Source organism: Cyanistes caeruleus, chromosome 1, assembly GCF_971803275.1.
Source record: "Cyanistes caeruleus chromosome 1, bCyaCae1.hap1.1, whole genome shotgun sequence".
Classification (NCBI taxonomy): domain Eukaryota; kingdom Metazoa; phylum Chordata; class Aves; order Passeriformes; family Paridae; genus Cyanistes; species Cyanistes caeruleus.
Window position 1 is genome coordinate 21,466,115 of NC_141701.1, and position 14,276 is coordinate 21,480,390.

At 43.8% G+C, this 14,276-nt stretch overlaps 2 protein-coding genes across 3 annotated transcripts in view; one reads left to right on the forward strand and one right to left on the reverse strand.

Moving 5' to 3' along the window:
* Positions 1-13,772, reverse strand: LOC147655363 (uncharacterized). Its single transcript, XM_086867929.1, has 3 exons — positions 13,614-13,772; positions 12,342-13,318; positions 1-4,416 (listed from the first exon to the last, which is right to left on the reverse strand). The coding sequence occupies exons 1-2, from the start codon at positions 13,770-13,772 to the stop codon at positions 12,389-12,391; spliced, it is 1,089 nt and encodes a 362-aa protein (XP_086724055.1). The 3' UTR covers positions 1-4,416; positions 12,342-12,388.
* Positions 12,432-14,276, forward strand: part of YWHAZ (tyrosine 3-monooxygenase/tryptophan 5-monooxygenase activation protein zeta) — a 27,784-nt gene continuing 25,939 nt past the window's right edge. The window contains exons 1-2 of one of the 2 annotated variants that reach the window (XM_086889623.1): positions 12,432-12,746; positions 13,402-13,532. The gene's annotated coding sequence lies outside the window, so the exon portion shown is untranslated. Of the gene's footprint in view, positions 12,766-12,999; positions 13,533-14,276 lie in introns of both variants that reach the window. The other variant, XM_086889573.1, reaches the window with a different exon arrangement.

The following is a 14,276-nucleotide window of genomic DNA, read 5'->3' on the forward strand; positions in this document are numbered from 1 at the left end:
TTTTGGTGCATCTTTTTCTTTATTTCAATGAAATATTTAATACAGTCACACATTTATAGGATTTCTTTTTGCTCATCTTCCTCCATTCTTTCCGTACTTACCCATTCAGTCCCACAAGGACTTATTAATTAAATTCTCTCAGTACAGCGTTATCTCTCTTTAACTATCTCTATTTTCTGTACTGCAACTTGTGTACTTTGTAGAGAGGAACCAGAAAGAGCAAAGAACAAAATAAAAAGATCCCTCCAGGAATACAGTATTCGATTATACAAAGAAAACCAGCAGTTCCGATTGCTCATCCTTATTTCCCAGAGGAGGCCTCAAATGTCTTTGTTCTTTGGGTCTTTAAAAAGAATTTCTTTTTCTGGTAAAATCATTTTACCTGTGAACTGCAGGCCAGGCTTTTGGTCACATTCACCTGCTTGTGCATTAGCAACTGTTAAAATTGTTCTTCCCCTGCTCAGCCTCCAGCAAACAGCTTTGGGGTATTTTGCAGCTCTGCATGGCCCAGGCTCCAGGACCTTCCACCAGACCTGGGTTTCCAGGGGGGAACACGGCCTCACGTGAACCACACAGTGGGCTCTTCCCACAAACATCAGAGTGTCATAAATGTGTTATTGCTGACAACAGTGATGATGAGATCCTGGAGAGGCCAGGAAAGGAATGAGCATGGGGCCCCACGCCCCCTCTCATCTCCTGAAGTGCTGTACTTATTTTATGGACAAAGAACAACTCCTGCCCCCGGAGCTGTCAGTCAAACTCAGCTTCCCCAGTGCTAAAGTGGCCACAAATAACAATAAGTCTTACAAACTTAAATGGGAAGTACAGTAGTATATTTAATTAACAGAGCATTTCAAGCTGTGAACTCTCTGTCTCTTTGAAGTCCACAAATTGTATGACTCACAGCCATCACACCTAGGGTATATGGGCACACATATACATGTCTTGATATGTTCAGTATTTTGTTCTTGTCTAAAAATAAGGTTGAAAAATGGAATGGGAAAATACACTTGTTCCCTTACACTAGGAACCTGGTATTGCCACCAGTTTACCATTCCCCAGCTGGCTAGATATTGTATCATTTATGTTGGAACTCCCCCAAGATTAATGGAATCATCTGTACAGTGTTAACAGCCTAATCTTGCTAAATCTCTTTGTTTTGAAATTTGATTGTGCCTGATCTTCTTTATTTTAATTATTTAATACATTGTAATTAATTAGATCTAACAGATTCAACCCAACATATTCACATCTGTCTGCAAGCTGTGGGAATCACAGGACAAATCAGGCTGATTCCAGGATTTTCATTCCAGAGACCAGGTACTATTTTTGCCACTGTCTTGTTTATCTGCAGGCAGGTCATCTATCTTTCTATTTCTCCAAGGGATTCCAGCTTGCTGTGTTTTTAGCCTAACTGGATCTCAGCACAGGTTGACATCTTTACAAACAAGTGTTATGGAAGTATGAATAACATCCCACAGCCCATCCCATACCCAGCTGCCTTCTAAGTGAGACTGGCTCCTGTTTAAACTGAGCACAGCAATAAAGACCATGAACATGGACACTTGTGAATATGTATGTTGTTTCAGCATAAAACATGGAAACCTCCCTTTCCTCCCCACCCACCTCACGTCAAGTTCTGGCAAGATTTTGGTACTTCCTAAAGGACAGACTTTCTGCCTACACCTTTTACTTGCTGTGCATGACAGAGCCCCATCAGAGTCACGTCAGTTTTTTCCTGAAAATGCCACTGCTGCTGCTGCCGCTGCTGCTGCTGCTGCATGCACAGGCCTGGCATCCACATCCTTTGCACCATCTCTCCAATGGTGCACCTTCATTCTGCCCACATCCCGGTTGAACGGAAGAATTTTTTTTTTTGCCAGGGATTAAGAGTTGTTTCTTCTGAAGGTGGAGCTGTGAGAAGAGCAAGCTTTCCTTTCCAACAGTGAATGGAATTGCCTACCTTCTCTTCCCCATCATCTTAACACAGCACTTCAGTGAGAAGAGCACCCACCCAGGACATGGAAGACCCAAATTCAATCCATTCCCCCACCTGAGAGGAGGCAAATCCATTTCTTCAGGGCACACTCTTGCTATCAGTCTCCACAAGGGGATTCTTAGCTCCTGCTAATATATATTGGATATTTGTCCAAAACTTAATAACAAAGCATTGATCCTAAGGGCAACAGCAGCTGGTCTGCTGTCCAGAGCTCACAAACAAGGGTGAAAAGATTTGGTTCTGCTCTGTGCCCTAAGGACTACTTTTGTATCTTATCTGGTGATTACTGTGTAAAATAAACTCAGGATATCTCTCTGAGGAATATCAGGGTTCCCTAGCAGCGGTAGCAGCATGACAAAAGACAACCCCACCCCGTATATTTAACAAATCAGACCTTGATTAAATTCATCATGAAAAGGATGGGAAGAAACAAACATATGCAGAAACCTGCTGCTGTTATCTCCACAAGAAAACCAGATGTTAATGCCCCCCAACCTGATAAAAGACATTCCCTTTGGCGGAGTGGACAGCCAGCTGCCCAGGGTCCCTTGACAGTAAGGAACAGATGCTCCAAGGAAGACACAGCAGGTGTGACATGAAAAGAGCAGCATGTACTTGGTCCAGCAAAGATCCCGCCGCGATGTTATCAAATAAGCCCACGCTGGTACCACACCTCAGAAATACTGCCTTTGCAGTTACCCATGGTATTGTGGCAGCCAGCCATCTCTAAAAATGTCGAAGATTAATTAAGACCCTCCCCAAAAAACCCAGGAAAAATATTATCTTACTTGGGGACCTTGGTACAAAAGAGCAGAGAAAAGGATCTCTAACAAACATGGAGACTGATTTCAAAACACTAGGGGAAAAACAATTTTTGAATCCCTTTAATAATCCCTTTAATAATTGTCAGATCTGTAAAAATATTCAGTTAGAACAACTGTAATCTAAATAATATACTGTGCATTTTTGTCATCTTGTTTGGGGATTCTTTTCCACTCCCAAAACAGCACAGGCTTAGCTTTAGGTAGATACACTTTCCTTCTGCAATTTATTTTTCCTCTGAAGAAAATGTGCTTTTGAATTATATGCAGGATGGATTCATAAATTTGAAGCAGTTTTCAGGCTGTTAGGGGTGAAAAGGGAGAGTTTGTGGCACCCGGGCCAGGTAGGCTCACATCTACCCCAGTAGCCATGACCACAGACTGGGAGGAACCCGGCAGGAGCTACTGTAGCCAAGGGAGAATTTGTCAGAGCAAGGAGCTTGCTGGGGAAGGGAGGAGAAAGACAAAATCACCAGCAAGGCTGGTCTGTGGGAGGAAGATCACGGCAGGAGGGAGAGCGGGAATTTTTGGTTGGTGGCAAAGCACCAAGGCACAGGAAAAGAGCACTTTAGTGCTCCATATATCCAAATGAATGTATTGAGCAGTCCTCAACCACCCTCCGAGCTGCTATGCCATATCTACTTGGAGAAATGATCTGCTGGGGATATAAATTGTTGTATGAATGTCAGAGTGGTGCCAGGAAATGTGTAAGCCAGGGGCAGGACATGCCGAGCAAAATCCGAGATCTTCCTGGGAGTGGCACACTGTACAAGTGCCAGGAGAGGCTTCATTTACAGCAGAGGTGAAGGTATGTCAGTCTAGCTTGTTACCAAACACTTGCAGGAAAAATCTTCCCTGAGTTCGTGTCCAGATGCTGAGGATTAGGTTTGGTGTCGCAAACCAAGTGCCTATGCACCAAGAACTTAAAAGTGTCATCAGAAAGAGAACTCCTAACTGTGCTTTCCTCATCACCAGTTACCAGTAGGAGATGGAGAAAACAAAAAGGTCAGAGAGTCAGAGAGTTTCTTCATCAGTGCTGAGCAGCTGTAGACTGCACTGACAGACAGATATAAGTCTGGAATTCAGGACATTTTGAGAACTTCCTGCCTGAACATCAACCACAGCTCTAGCTGGACACCTCCAAATCTCCACTTTGTCTTATAAACTGCTTCTTAAAAAAACCCTACCCCACGTGATTTCTGATAGTTGCAGGATACAGTACAGACCTTTCTACATCCCATGAGACTATCTGTGGATCTCAACTGTAACAGTGATTTTTACAGCTTCTTTTTCTTCAGCCAAATTTTGAAACTAGATAGACTTCATTCTTCTTTTATTACCCTCCTTTTCTGTTTTCACAGTAAAGGGAACATTTTCTTCAGCAGGTTTTTTTCCCACAAATCTTGTCCCTCCACCTATTCTTCTTAGAAAGGCACCTAATCTCTGCTTTTCAGTTCTGAGCTTTCCTTGTGCACACCATCTTCTCTGAATAATTGGCTTAATCCATAGCCTAGCAAGTCTTCCTGTACACTGTTGTCTTCATAAAACTTTTGCATTTGCAGGCGTGAGCTGTAACCAGCTCTGGTGACAGTTTTTCTGTAAAAGAAGAAAAATGACATTGTAAAATCTGGAGCTGATCAACAAATCTGTTGGTGAATCTCCGAGCAACTCACAGCATTCTGAAGTTAGTCTACTGCTATTATTGCTGCTCACATCTTGCTTATCATATCATAGAGATCATCTGGTTACAGCCTAGTTGCACTCTTAATTAGCCAACCCAGAAGTCTGCCAAGTTTGAAAAAAAACCAAAATAGTTTAACTGAGAAGTGAGACATTAACTATTTGAGAGATAATATCATCTATAAACCTGGTAGTCTTGTTCAGGAGTTTAACCTTTTTCTCATCAAAACATCCTTTTTAAGTTAAGTAATACAAAAAATAGAACCCAAAAGTTGGGTGAAAAAATTACTCCCTACTCTGTGAGACCTTAGACCTGAATTTTTTTCCTTCAAAAATATTTCTTTTGGGCTTAGGTTCAAAGTTTACCCTAGATAAATGACAAGAAAGATTGGCTTGGTAACTCTGGCACTAGCTTGCAAATATGATCTGAGCCCCTTTTTCAGCCTGAGGTTTTTCCATATGGACACAGGGAAACCGTATGGACATTTGTCTGAGAGCTCTGTCCCTACAGAGCCTTTCCCCTGCAGGACTGGGTGTAGATGTCAATTTGCTGCTGACCTTCAAACTACTATAAAACTGTAACTTGGCCACACTGCAACTACTCCCACTAATTTTATACTTCCTGGGGCTTATCTATTATGCAAAACCAGTCAGGTTTCACAAGCTGGAAGTTGTGTAGAAGAGCGACTTTTATCACAGCCCGGTACTATACATGTGTGTAGTCTTTGTTTTGACATCAGCTTAATTGCATCCTGTTTAGATAATTGACCAGAGAAGAACTACAAAAATTTCCAGGCCAGATAAGTTACCCATCTTGTGGAAGAATCTGATAGAAAGGACAAAGGAGGCAGGGCATTTTTCTTTGTTTCTCTTTTCTCCATTTGATTTATAAAACAGACAATTCTCACATGTGTTTTAGAGTAATACAGACCCTGTGGGACAGCTGTAAAACTCCATATAAGAATATTATAAAACCATTGCAATGTACTATTTGAAATGTGCATGTAGATTAAAAAGGTAATAATTTGCTTCCTTCTAGTTAGCCTCTCTTAAAGTAGACTCATTAGCTCCCACACACAACAGCTGGGTCTTCAAAATGTCAGGTAGCTGACTAGGGGGCATGATAAGAATCCACAAGTGTTTGAGGAGTATAAATATCAAAGCAGGAGATTCTCCAGTCAGGATGTAAAGGAGTAAGTACCAATTAGTTTTTTACAACCATTGACAGGAGCACATCCTAACAGCCTGGTGGAACTTCTTGGATGAAGAAAAAGCCAGCCATTAACTGGCTCACACCAGGGTATATCTGAGACCTCATTTCTAAATCAGACAGGATTCTTAGACTGGTTAAGTTACAGGAATTGATGCTGAGCCAGGAGAGCAAAGGGAATACAAAGATAGTAACAGACTCCAGAGATCCTGTGAGGAAAAAAGGTGTTCAGGGCTAAAAGGAGGAAGAAGAAGCAGGACAAGAGAATCAAGTTGTTCAGTAAGAAATTAAACAAACAAGGTGGGGTTTGATTGATTGTTGTTATAGTCTTAAGTTCCTTGTCTCCTAAAATCTCCTCTGCCATTACAACCTCAGGTTCTCTTCCAAGGCCCACTGTCTCTAGGGCACTTGCTATGCTCAATCAAAATACTTTGAGCCCACTCCATCAGGCTGGCAGCTCTCAGCCACTGTGTAAGGGCTGCATCCACCTGCCTCTTCCTCAGCACAGGCATTTCATTACACGCTTTGTCCTCTGTACAGCTGCAGTTTTTCACAGACCTTGTTTATCTTGAGATTTCAGCTCATCTTTCAAATTTGCAGGAAACCCAGTCCTAAAGTTTTTCAGGGGAATTGCTGAATGTACAGAGAGATAAACAACACAATCTCACAAACCTAACTTCAAAGTCAACCAGGCTAAAAAAACCACCAGGTTTTAATTTCTGATCCTGTTCATACTAAATGCTGTCTAACACTTTGGCAGCAGTTTGTGACCCTGAGATCTTCCTTCAATATCATATCAAGAATACAAAATAAATTCTGATAAATGTAGTCTGTATAAAATAAAGTGAGTTGAAATTGGTTGCTGGGATGCAAAACTGAAGCTGACAGGCAGTTGTGAGGAAACTTGCAAGAAAATACTTTTTGGGACTTATCAGCCTGGAGCTGTCAAAATGGTTTTGCACATGCTCGGCAGCGAAAACAAGGGAACTGAGCAATTTTACCAGTAGAAAATGTAAATTCCTCCTGCATTAAGAAAAGCTTCAAGATTAGAAGTGCTATTAATGTTTATAACTTGAATAAAGTTACTTTAGTATGTATTTAGAGGCCTAAGTTTTTCCTTGAAAAACTACATTTTGAATTTCTTTAGTAGCCTGTTGTGATAATTTTGTCACGGGCTTGTGGAAATCAAAGTAAAATATATTAGTAAATTTACCTCCATCCACAGTTCTATCAGACTGTTCAGATACCAGTAAGTGATTAATGAGGTTTTTTTACTCTAGAAATAAAAAAGCACCACCTTATAAAATGACCTTTGAAGTGCTGTCTCATCTAATTTTTAACTTCAAATTATTATCTGATAAACAATTCACTGTATTAAAATTCCTTGGATTACCTTATACACATACAGGTTCAATACATTATCCATTGATCCTTTTAATGGCAAATGTTTAGAGTGAGAGTTTAGAAGTTGGTGTGTATCTTATAGGAGCTATGCTGCTTCATTTTTTAGGTCCTCCAGAAATCCTCAGAACATACCTTATGAGACATGCACCTTAGGATTTTCTTTCTGATCCCTTCAACTCAAACAACTATGTTCTGTTTCCAAAGAATACAAAGAAAATAAATAATTTATCTTTAAAAAATAGGAGACAAACTCAGGATAAATGCATGCAAGATAAGAAACTCTGAAATTAAGTGGCACAACTGATTTGAACCAAGACATTCTGGAGCCTTTCTCCTGACAATCAACATTAAAATAACATTAGCTAGTAAGAACAAATAAATAAAAAATAAGTCCAAAAATAAATCAAAGTAGGTATAATAGGATGATGTTAGACTCAAGTTTGCTTCAAGACATCCTGTCTCTTCTGGCAACACTTTTTAAGTGTTATCCTGTTCACTCAAGAGCAGTTACACACAGTAGAAATGAATACAAGTTAAAGAGTCCTCAGTTCCCAAATCCCAATGGCTATTGTTTGCAAAGAGTAAAGAACTGTATTCATCTACAAATGAACAGGATTACTCTGGATTCAGTAATGCAGTAACTCAGCCCTGTGTGAAGGATTGGGATAAGGCTGATGCCCAGTTAATTTATCAATGCCATGCTAAACGTATGTGCAGCCCCAGAGGACTCGGGTTCAGTCAGTGCTCCCAGAGGAGCAGGTGCCCAACCACCTTCACGCATCCCAAGGCACAGTGTGCCCATCTTGGCACCATCCCTCTTGCTTCCTGTAGGGAGAAATGGTGAAGAAAATAGATGTGATGGGCTCCTTGGAATACATGCAAATACCTCAGCATTAGGCAAGCAGATAGGAATGAGAATATAATAGTCATAATCTATAAACCATGTATATTCTACTTGCAGGCTTCTGTCTAGCCAAGTGTTTTCAAACATTCATGTTAAATCTTCTTGTTACTGATGGCGGGGATATTTCATTTTGCTTCTTCAAAGTTCTGATGACTGCAGCAACATCCCTAAAACACTTGCTCCCTTGCTGCATCTCAAAATAGTCTGATTAATCAACCTTACTCATGAGTGATGAACTTTGTTCTTACATGCAACTTTTGAGTTTATATCTAATATTGTAAGATCAGTGCAGGTACAGATACAAAGTGGATTTTCCCTGAGAAAACAGATACACCCAAAGCAATGGTACAATGCCTTTTTCAAAATGAGCTCTCTCAACAACTCAAGAATTTGCACACTTTTACAATGTCACTAACGTGCTTGAACACTACAATAAAAGTAAATAAATGAGATTCAGGACCTATACAAAAGTACAAACATGCATATATGTATGTGACAGCCTCACCAGCCAGACCTCTCAAACCCTCCTTTCTGAGTTATTGCAACACTGTAAGTGCAGCGAATTCTTGATATTTTCCCCCATCTCATACACTGAGGGTCAGAAATAAAGTTCTTTAGAGTAAATTCAGCTCTTAGTGACCTCTCTGCAAACTTACAGTCTTTCATAAGTTTCAGGAGCTTTCTCTAAACAAGGAAGACCAGCATCAAGCTTTCTTTCTTGGAAAGGTCAGTAGGAAGCAAAGAGCAGTGCTGATTTATCTTCTTCACTTGGTGACAGGTTCTGTAAAGGCAGTTGCTATTTTACATTGCTTTTTTTCAGAATCAGGGGATGCGGTAACATACAATTCATCATTTCTATGGCATTTATTTGTTGGGTATCCTGACATCCTTCTTGGATACTTGTCACTGCTGACAAGATGTTTGCAAACATTTTAAAATTATTTTGGTGGAAAGTATCTTTGCATTGTACTGACATGTGAATTGGAGGAATGACCCTCAGGGACACTTCCCACCATGCACTAACTCTCTAATATATATACCTAAATCCATCCATATACAAGACCATTTGAGGATTTGAATCTAAGGTAAAGGATTATTTATGCAGGATTCACTGGTTTGTTGATTCTTTGGCTAAATTTGTAATTTTTATTAAAGAAAACTAGACTACAAACAGACAGATGAGGAGATTACAGAATGTTTGATGAAGCAGAGAGAAAGGCCTTGTGAGATCGAGCAGCTCCAACTACTTTCCACTCAGTGATGGAAAATAGTAGCGTTATCCACAATTCATGTTTTATCACTGGCACCAGACAGAGAGTCAGAATCTGACTCATTTTAGAACACTGGGGATGGGGGAGGGAACAAGAAAGAAAAGAATACTCTAAATACATGCATACTTCACTACAGTCTTTCAGGTGGGTCAACCTTCAAGAGTGTTCTGAGGACAAAGGGTATCTGTTGTTCCAAAAGCACCATCGGACTACAAAGAAGGTGAACAAAAGATCTCATTCCCTTGTGCAAAGCTTGAAGTTTGGCTTGCAAATCACAGGCAGTGGCCAAGGAAAAAGATAAAGATCGGTACGATATAATCCTAAAAATGTCAAGAAATGTTTTTATTCTAGAAAGGTTGTAATAATTGAAGGATCTTACTTTTGCTAAGTGGGGGGAAGGAAATTCAAAACCCTACAGAAGCACACAAAGGCTGCATAAAAATACACCCATATGCATATGATTATGTAGCCTGAGAATCAGCACATAAAGGTATGTAACAAAATCACAACAGTCAGGATTTTTAGCAAGCAGCTTTTAACAGTAGGAGAGCACACGACAGAGCTGCCAGCTCTTCTTTTCTTCCCTCTGCAGGCCATAAATTTGCAGAATCATCTCCTGGTCTCTGGGGAAATGCCCTTTGCTAGGCTGCCTTTCCTCATTTTCCTGTTCCCAGGAAAAAAACCAAAAAAAACCCAAAAAAACCAACCAAACAAAAAAAACCCAACCAAACAAAAAAAAAAGTCCCACAAAGACTAACCATCAGTAACTCAGAACATCTCCATATTCTAGCAGCAGCCTGGTTAGCACCAAGAGTCACCACCACTGAGCCTTTCAGTCCTGACAGCACTCACCCACTTCTAAGAGCTATTCCTATGGATTTCCTGGGTTGTCTTTCCTGGTTTCTGTGAGGGTGACCCCCCAAAATCCTGTCATCCTCTTCCAGTATGGAGATAATCCTACCTTGTACTCATCTACCTTTAATTAGTTACATTTAACCACAGGAAAGAATAACTAAGCACTTCTGGAGAAAGGATGGGAGGGAAGAAGAACTAAAAGCTGGTTTAGAGGCAAAATAAAAGATACCTGGAGTAATTTTCTTCCCTCCCCATCCCTCCATTTCTTCTTCTCATTTAAGAAAGTAAAGTAAGAAGGAATGTAAATAAACATGAATATAAGTACTTTCATATGCAAACGTTTCTAACTCTACAAATGAGTTTTTGCTGCTGGCTGTCGCCTGACAGTCTGAGATAGTGAAAGTGCAAGTCATTGAACAAAAAGCTGTGAGGAGAGCAACACAGAAAATGCATCTGAAAAAGAGGAAAGCTGCTTAAAGCCTAGGTTTTTGAGAGATCGAGTTCCCTGGTTAAAACTGCAATAAGCAAGACAAAATAGAACATTCCACAATGGGGGAAAACTGCAGGAAATATATGAATAGAAGACAGCAGGCGAGTATCTGTTTAAGAGACAGCATATGCAAAGGTGAGTAATGTCTAATTCCTTGGATCTGATTCAAATGGCAGCATTCATGAAATCCAGAGGAGTGGAAATAGTGTTTGGCAAAAATAGCCCATTTAAAGGGGAAAGAGGGCAGCATCTGTTGACACACAGGGCTGTTAGCAAACAAAGCTATGGTTAGTGGCAATTAGGGTTGTTGCAGTAGATGCTCCGTTCACTCCAAAACCAAAAATAATGGAAAGGACAGAATGGAAAGGCTGATGTTTTCCTTCCACAAAACTATTAACACTGCCTACAGTATTGCAGCCTACTTCACACAGGGTTCCCCTATATTTCCTGGAAATATCAAAAAGCAATACACACTTGTGCTTCATCTAATGCATGCTACAGTCTGGGTTCTTTATGCACTTTTAAGGATTACAATTTTTCCTGTATCAGTTAATTTTTCATCGTGGTACCAGAAAATATTCAAGTACCTCTGAAAATGTATGCTCTATATTTGGGTGGTTGCCATTTCAATGAGACTCTTCTACAAAATAAGGGTTTTTAGCTTATGTTAAAAATGAACTCTGTAACATAACTTGAAACAAGTTGCAGCAAATGCTGTGCCATCATACCATCTGTGTTCAAGTACAGCTCTAAAGCTCTTCTCCTATTGCTTCCTAAAGTGGAAAATAATGGTAAAAAATAAAAACAGATAAGATGAAGTACTGTGTATTAGAATACATTATGAACCTGAGCCTTACAATGTTTGTTTCAAAACCCCCCTCTGTACCTGTATACTCCAATGAAGCATTGTTTGGAAACCAAAGAGGAGGGTTATAGTCTTCACATTTAAATTAAGCACAGCGATGTTCTCACCTGACACAGCTAGTAAATTCTGGTGAGCTTCACTCTACACAATATTGCCTATTTTGCTTTTTTTAGCTTTTTTCACAGGCTCTCCAACAATATTCCATAGGAACATGAGTGAAATTCATAAAACCTTGGAGTTAATTGAAGGAACTAGAACTGATGAGAAATATTTTTTTTAATATCCCACTGTTAAATTAACGTCTAAGATAAGAGGTTGACGGACAAAACTTACGTGGAGTACAATATATATTATGACAAACCCCAGCATACATCTTAGGCCACAAGGAAGGGTAGTAAGAAATCCAGAAACAAACTCTGCAGGTAAAATGCCACCACGGAAGAACTGACTGCTCTTTATATGATACAATGAAAAAAAAGCCTAGTTCTTGAAAAGTCAACTTTGCCATGAGGATCTTAAAGTAGCACCTTTTTGATATTCAGTCAAAATACAGGATCAATGTTTTGAAGATTGAAGTGACCCTGTTCTGATCACCTTATCTCACTCTCAGGTGAGAGTCACTTTATCACTGCAGGGTGCAAGGAAAACAAGGACCACGCTGGGAAGCTGTACTGGAACTGCCTCGAAAAGACAGAGAGAGGCGTGCAGGCAAGAGCAGGAGGCAGCGCATCTGCGGGAGAACCTGTAGGTGCTGTTTTCTCTGGTACCGAACCAACCTGCTCCCGGCCACTCTAAAACACAACTACATCCATAACTTCTCTTTCTTTCCCGGAAGCAAGTACCTCACTCTTCCTACGCTGCTCCCTCACTCTGCCCCACCGGCAGATTTTTACGACTGTACACATAAATACAGGCCCCTCCTGCGCCGGGGCGCTTCCTGCGGGAGTTCCGAACAATCAGTGAACGAGTCCGGGTTACGGCCCCACAGCCGGGACAGCCCCACAGCCGGGGTACGGCCCCACAGCCGGGGAACGGCCCCACAGCCGGGACAGCCCCACAGCCGGGGTACGGCCCCACAGCCGGGGAACGGCCCCACAGCCGGGACAGCCCCACAGCCGGGGTACGGCCCCACAGCCGGGGAACGGCCCCACAGCCGGGACAGCCCCACAGCCGGGGTACGGCCCCACAGCCGGGGAACGGCCCCACAGCCGGGATAGCCCCTCAGCCGGTACAGCCCTACAGCCGAGGTACAGCCCCACAGCCGGGGTACGGCCCCACAGCCGGGATAGCCCCTCAGCCGGTACAGCCCTACAGCCGAGGTACAGCCACACAGCCGAGGTACAGCCACACAGCCGAGGCACAGCCCCACAGCCGAGGCACAGCCCCACAGCCGGGGTACAGCACCACAGCCGAGACAGCCCCACAGCCGGGGTACAGCACCACAGCCGAGGCACAGCCCCACAGCCGAGGTACAGCCCCACAGCCGAGATAGCCCCACAGCCGGGGTACAGCACCACAGCCGAGACAGCCCCACAGCCGGGACAGCCCCACAGCCGGGGTACGGCCCCACAGCCGGGGTACAGCACCACAGCCGAGGTACAGCCCCACAGCTGGGATACAGCTCCGGGCACGTGACCTCAGCCCGAGGTTTTCTGTGAGGCTTCCACCGACCAGGAACTGGGGTGGAGAGCTCGCCGGGTGTCCCGCAGGCACGGCAGCCTGCAGCAAGTCCCCGGGAGGGAATCCCCCTCCCACTCTGGAGATCTCCTGGCCCATGGCACTGCCAGATACAACGTGAATCTAGAAGAGAACCTTTAGCCTACCTGGCCCTTTTCACAATATATACCGGCGTGCTTTCTCCGTCTTACTACTCTCCATTTTATTTCTAATCCTGTGAGACAGTGCTGATCCCAGAGCCCAGGAGAAAGCAGGAGAGGTCAGGACACTGCATACTTGAGACAGGGATTCAAGCTGGGGCATGCTGTTCAGAGGGGACAAGTGAATGCCGACTTCCAAGACCTTTAAAAAACAGGGTGGGTTTTGTTTTGTTTTTTTTTTTCAGAAAATGAAAAAGCATTTCCAACAACAGCAGTGTTTATTAATTCTCTTCCTACTCCTGTCAGCACGTTCTCATCAACGTTTGGGTGGTGCTGTCCGAAATGCCCGCTTGCCTGTCCCAGGGAGAGGCTTCCAGAGGGACCGTTCTGAGCCTGCAGAGCCGCTGAGCGCCCATCCGCCAGCCCCGGAAGGGTCCCCCAGGGCCCTGTCGGCATCCCGGGTCTCCCATCTTCTTCTGGACATCCCGTTTTAAACCCTCAGCACGTGTCGCGCTCACGGTGCAGGATGAGGCTCCGGGGCGCGGTTCGATGCGGAGCCGTCCCGCAGCTGCGCCTGTACCGGGACAGTCCCGGCCCCCCCGTACCCTGGGGGCTCAGCCACCCAGCCACGCACGGGGCTCGGCGGAGCTTACTGGGGACACTGGGCGCTCCGGGCGGCACAAAGCCTGGAGAACCCGCCGGGGGTGCGCGGGGGCGGCGGTGACATCCGCGCACACCCCGCGGCCGCACGAGGAGGCGGTGCTGCCTCCCCCGCTCTGTGCCGCAGGCGCGGGCAGCGCTCCACCGCCCACGGGCGGGTGCGGGGGTCTCCCCGCCGGGCCGGGGCCGGCGCTGCGGGAGGGGCGGGACGCGGGCCCGAACCTGCGGCGCCCCCGGGACCCCCCGCTCTGCTCGGGGGTGCGGGCGGGGGGTGCAGGCGCGCGCTCTCGGGCGGGGCCG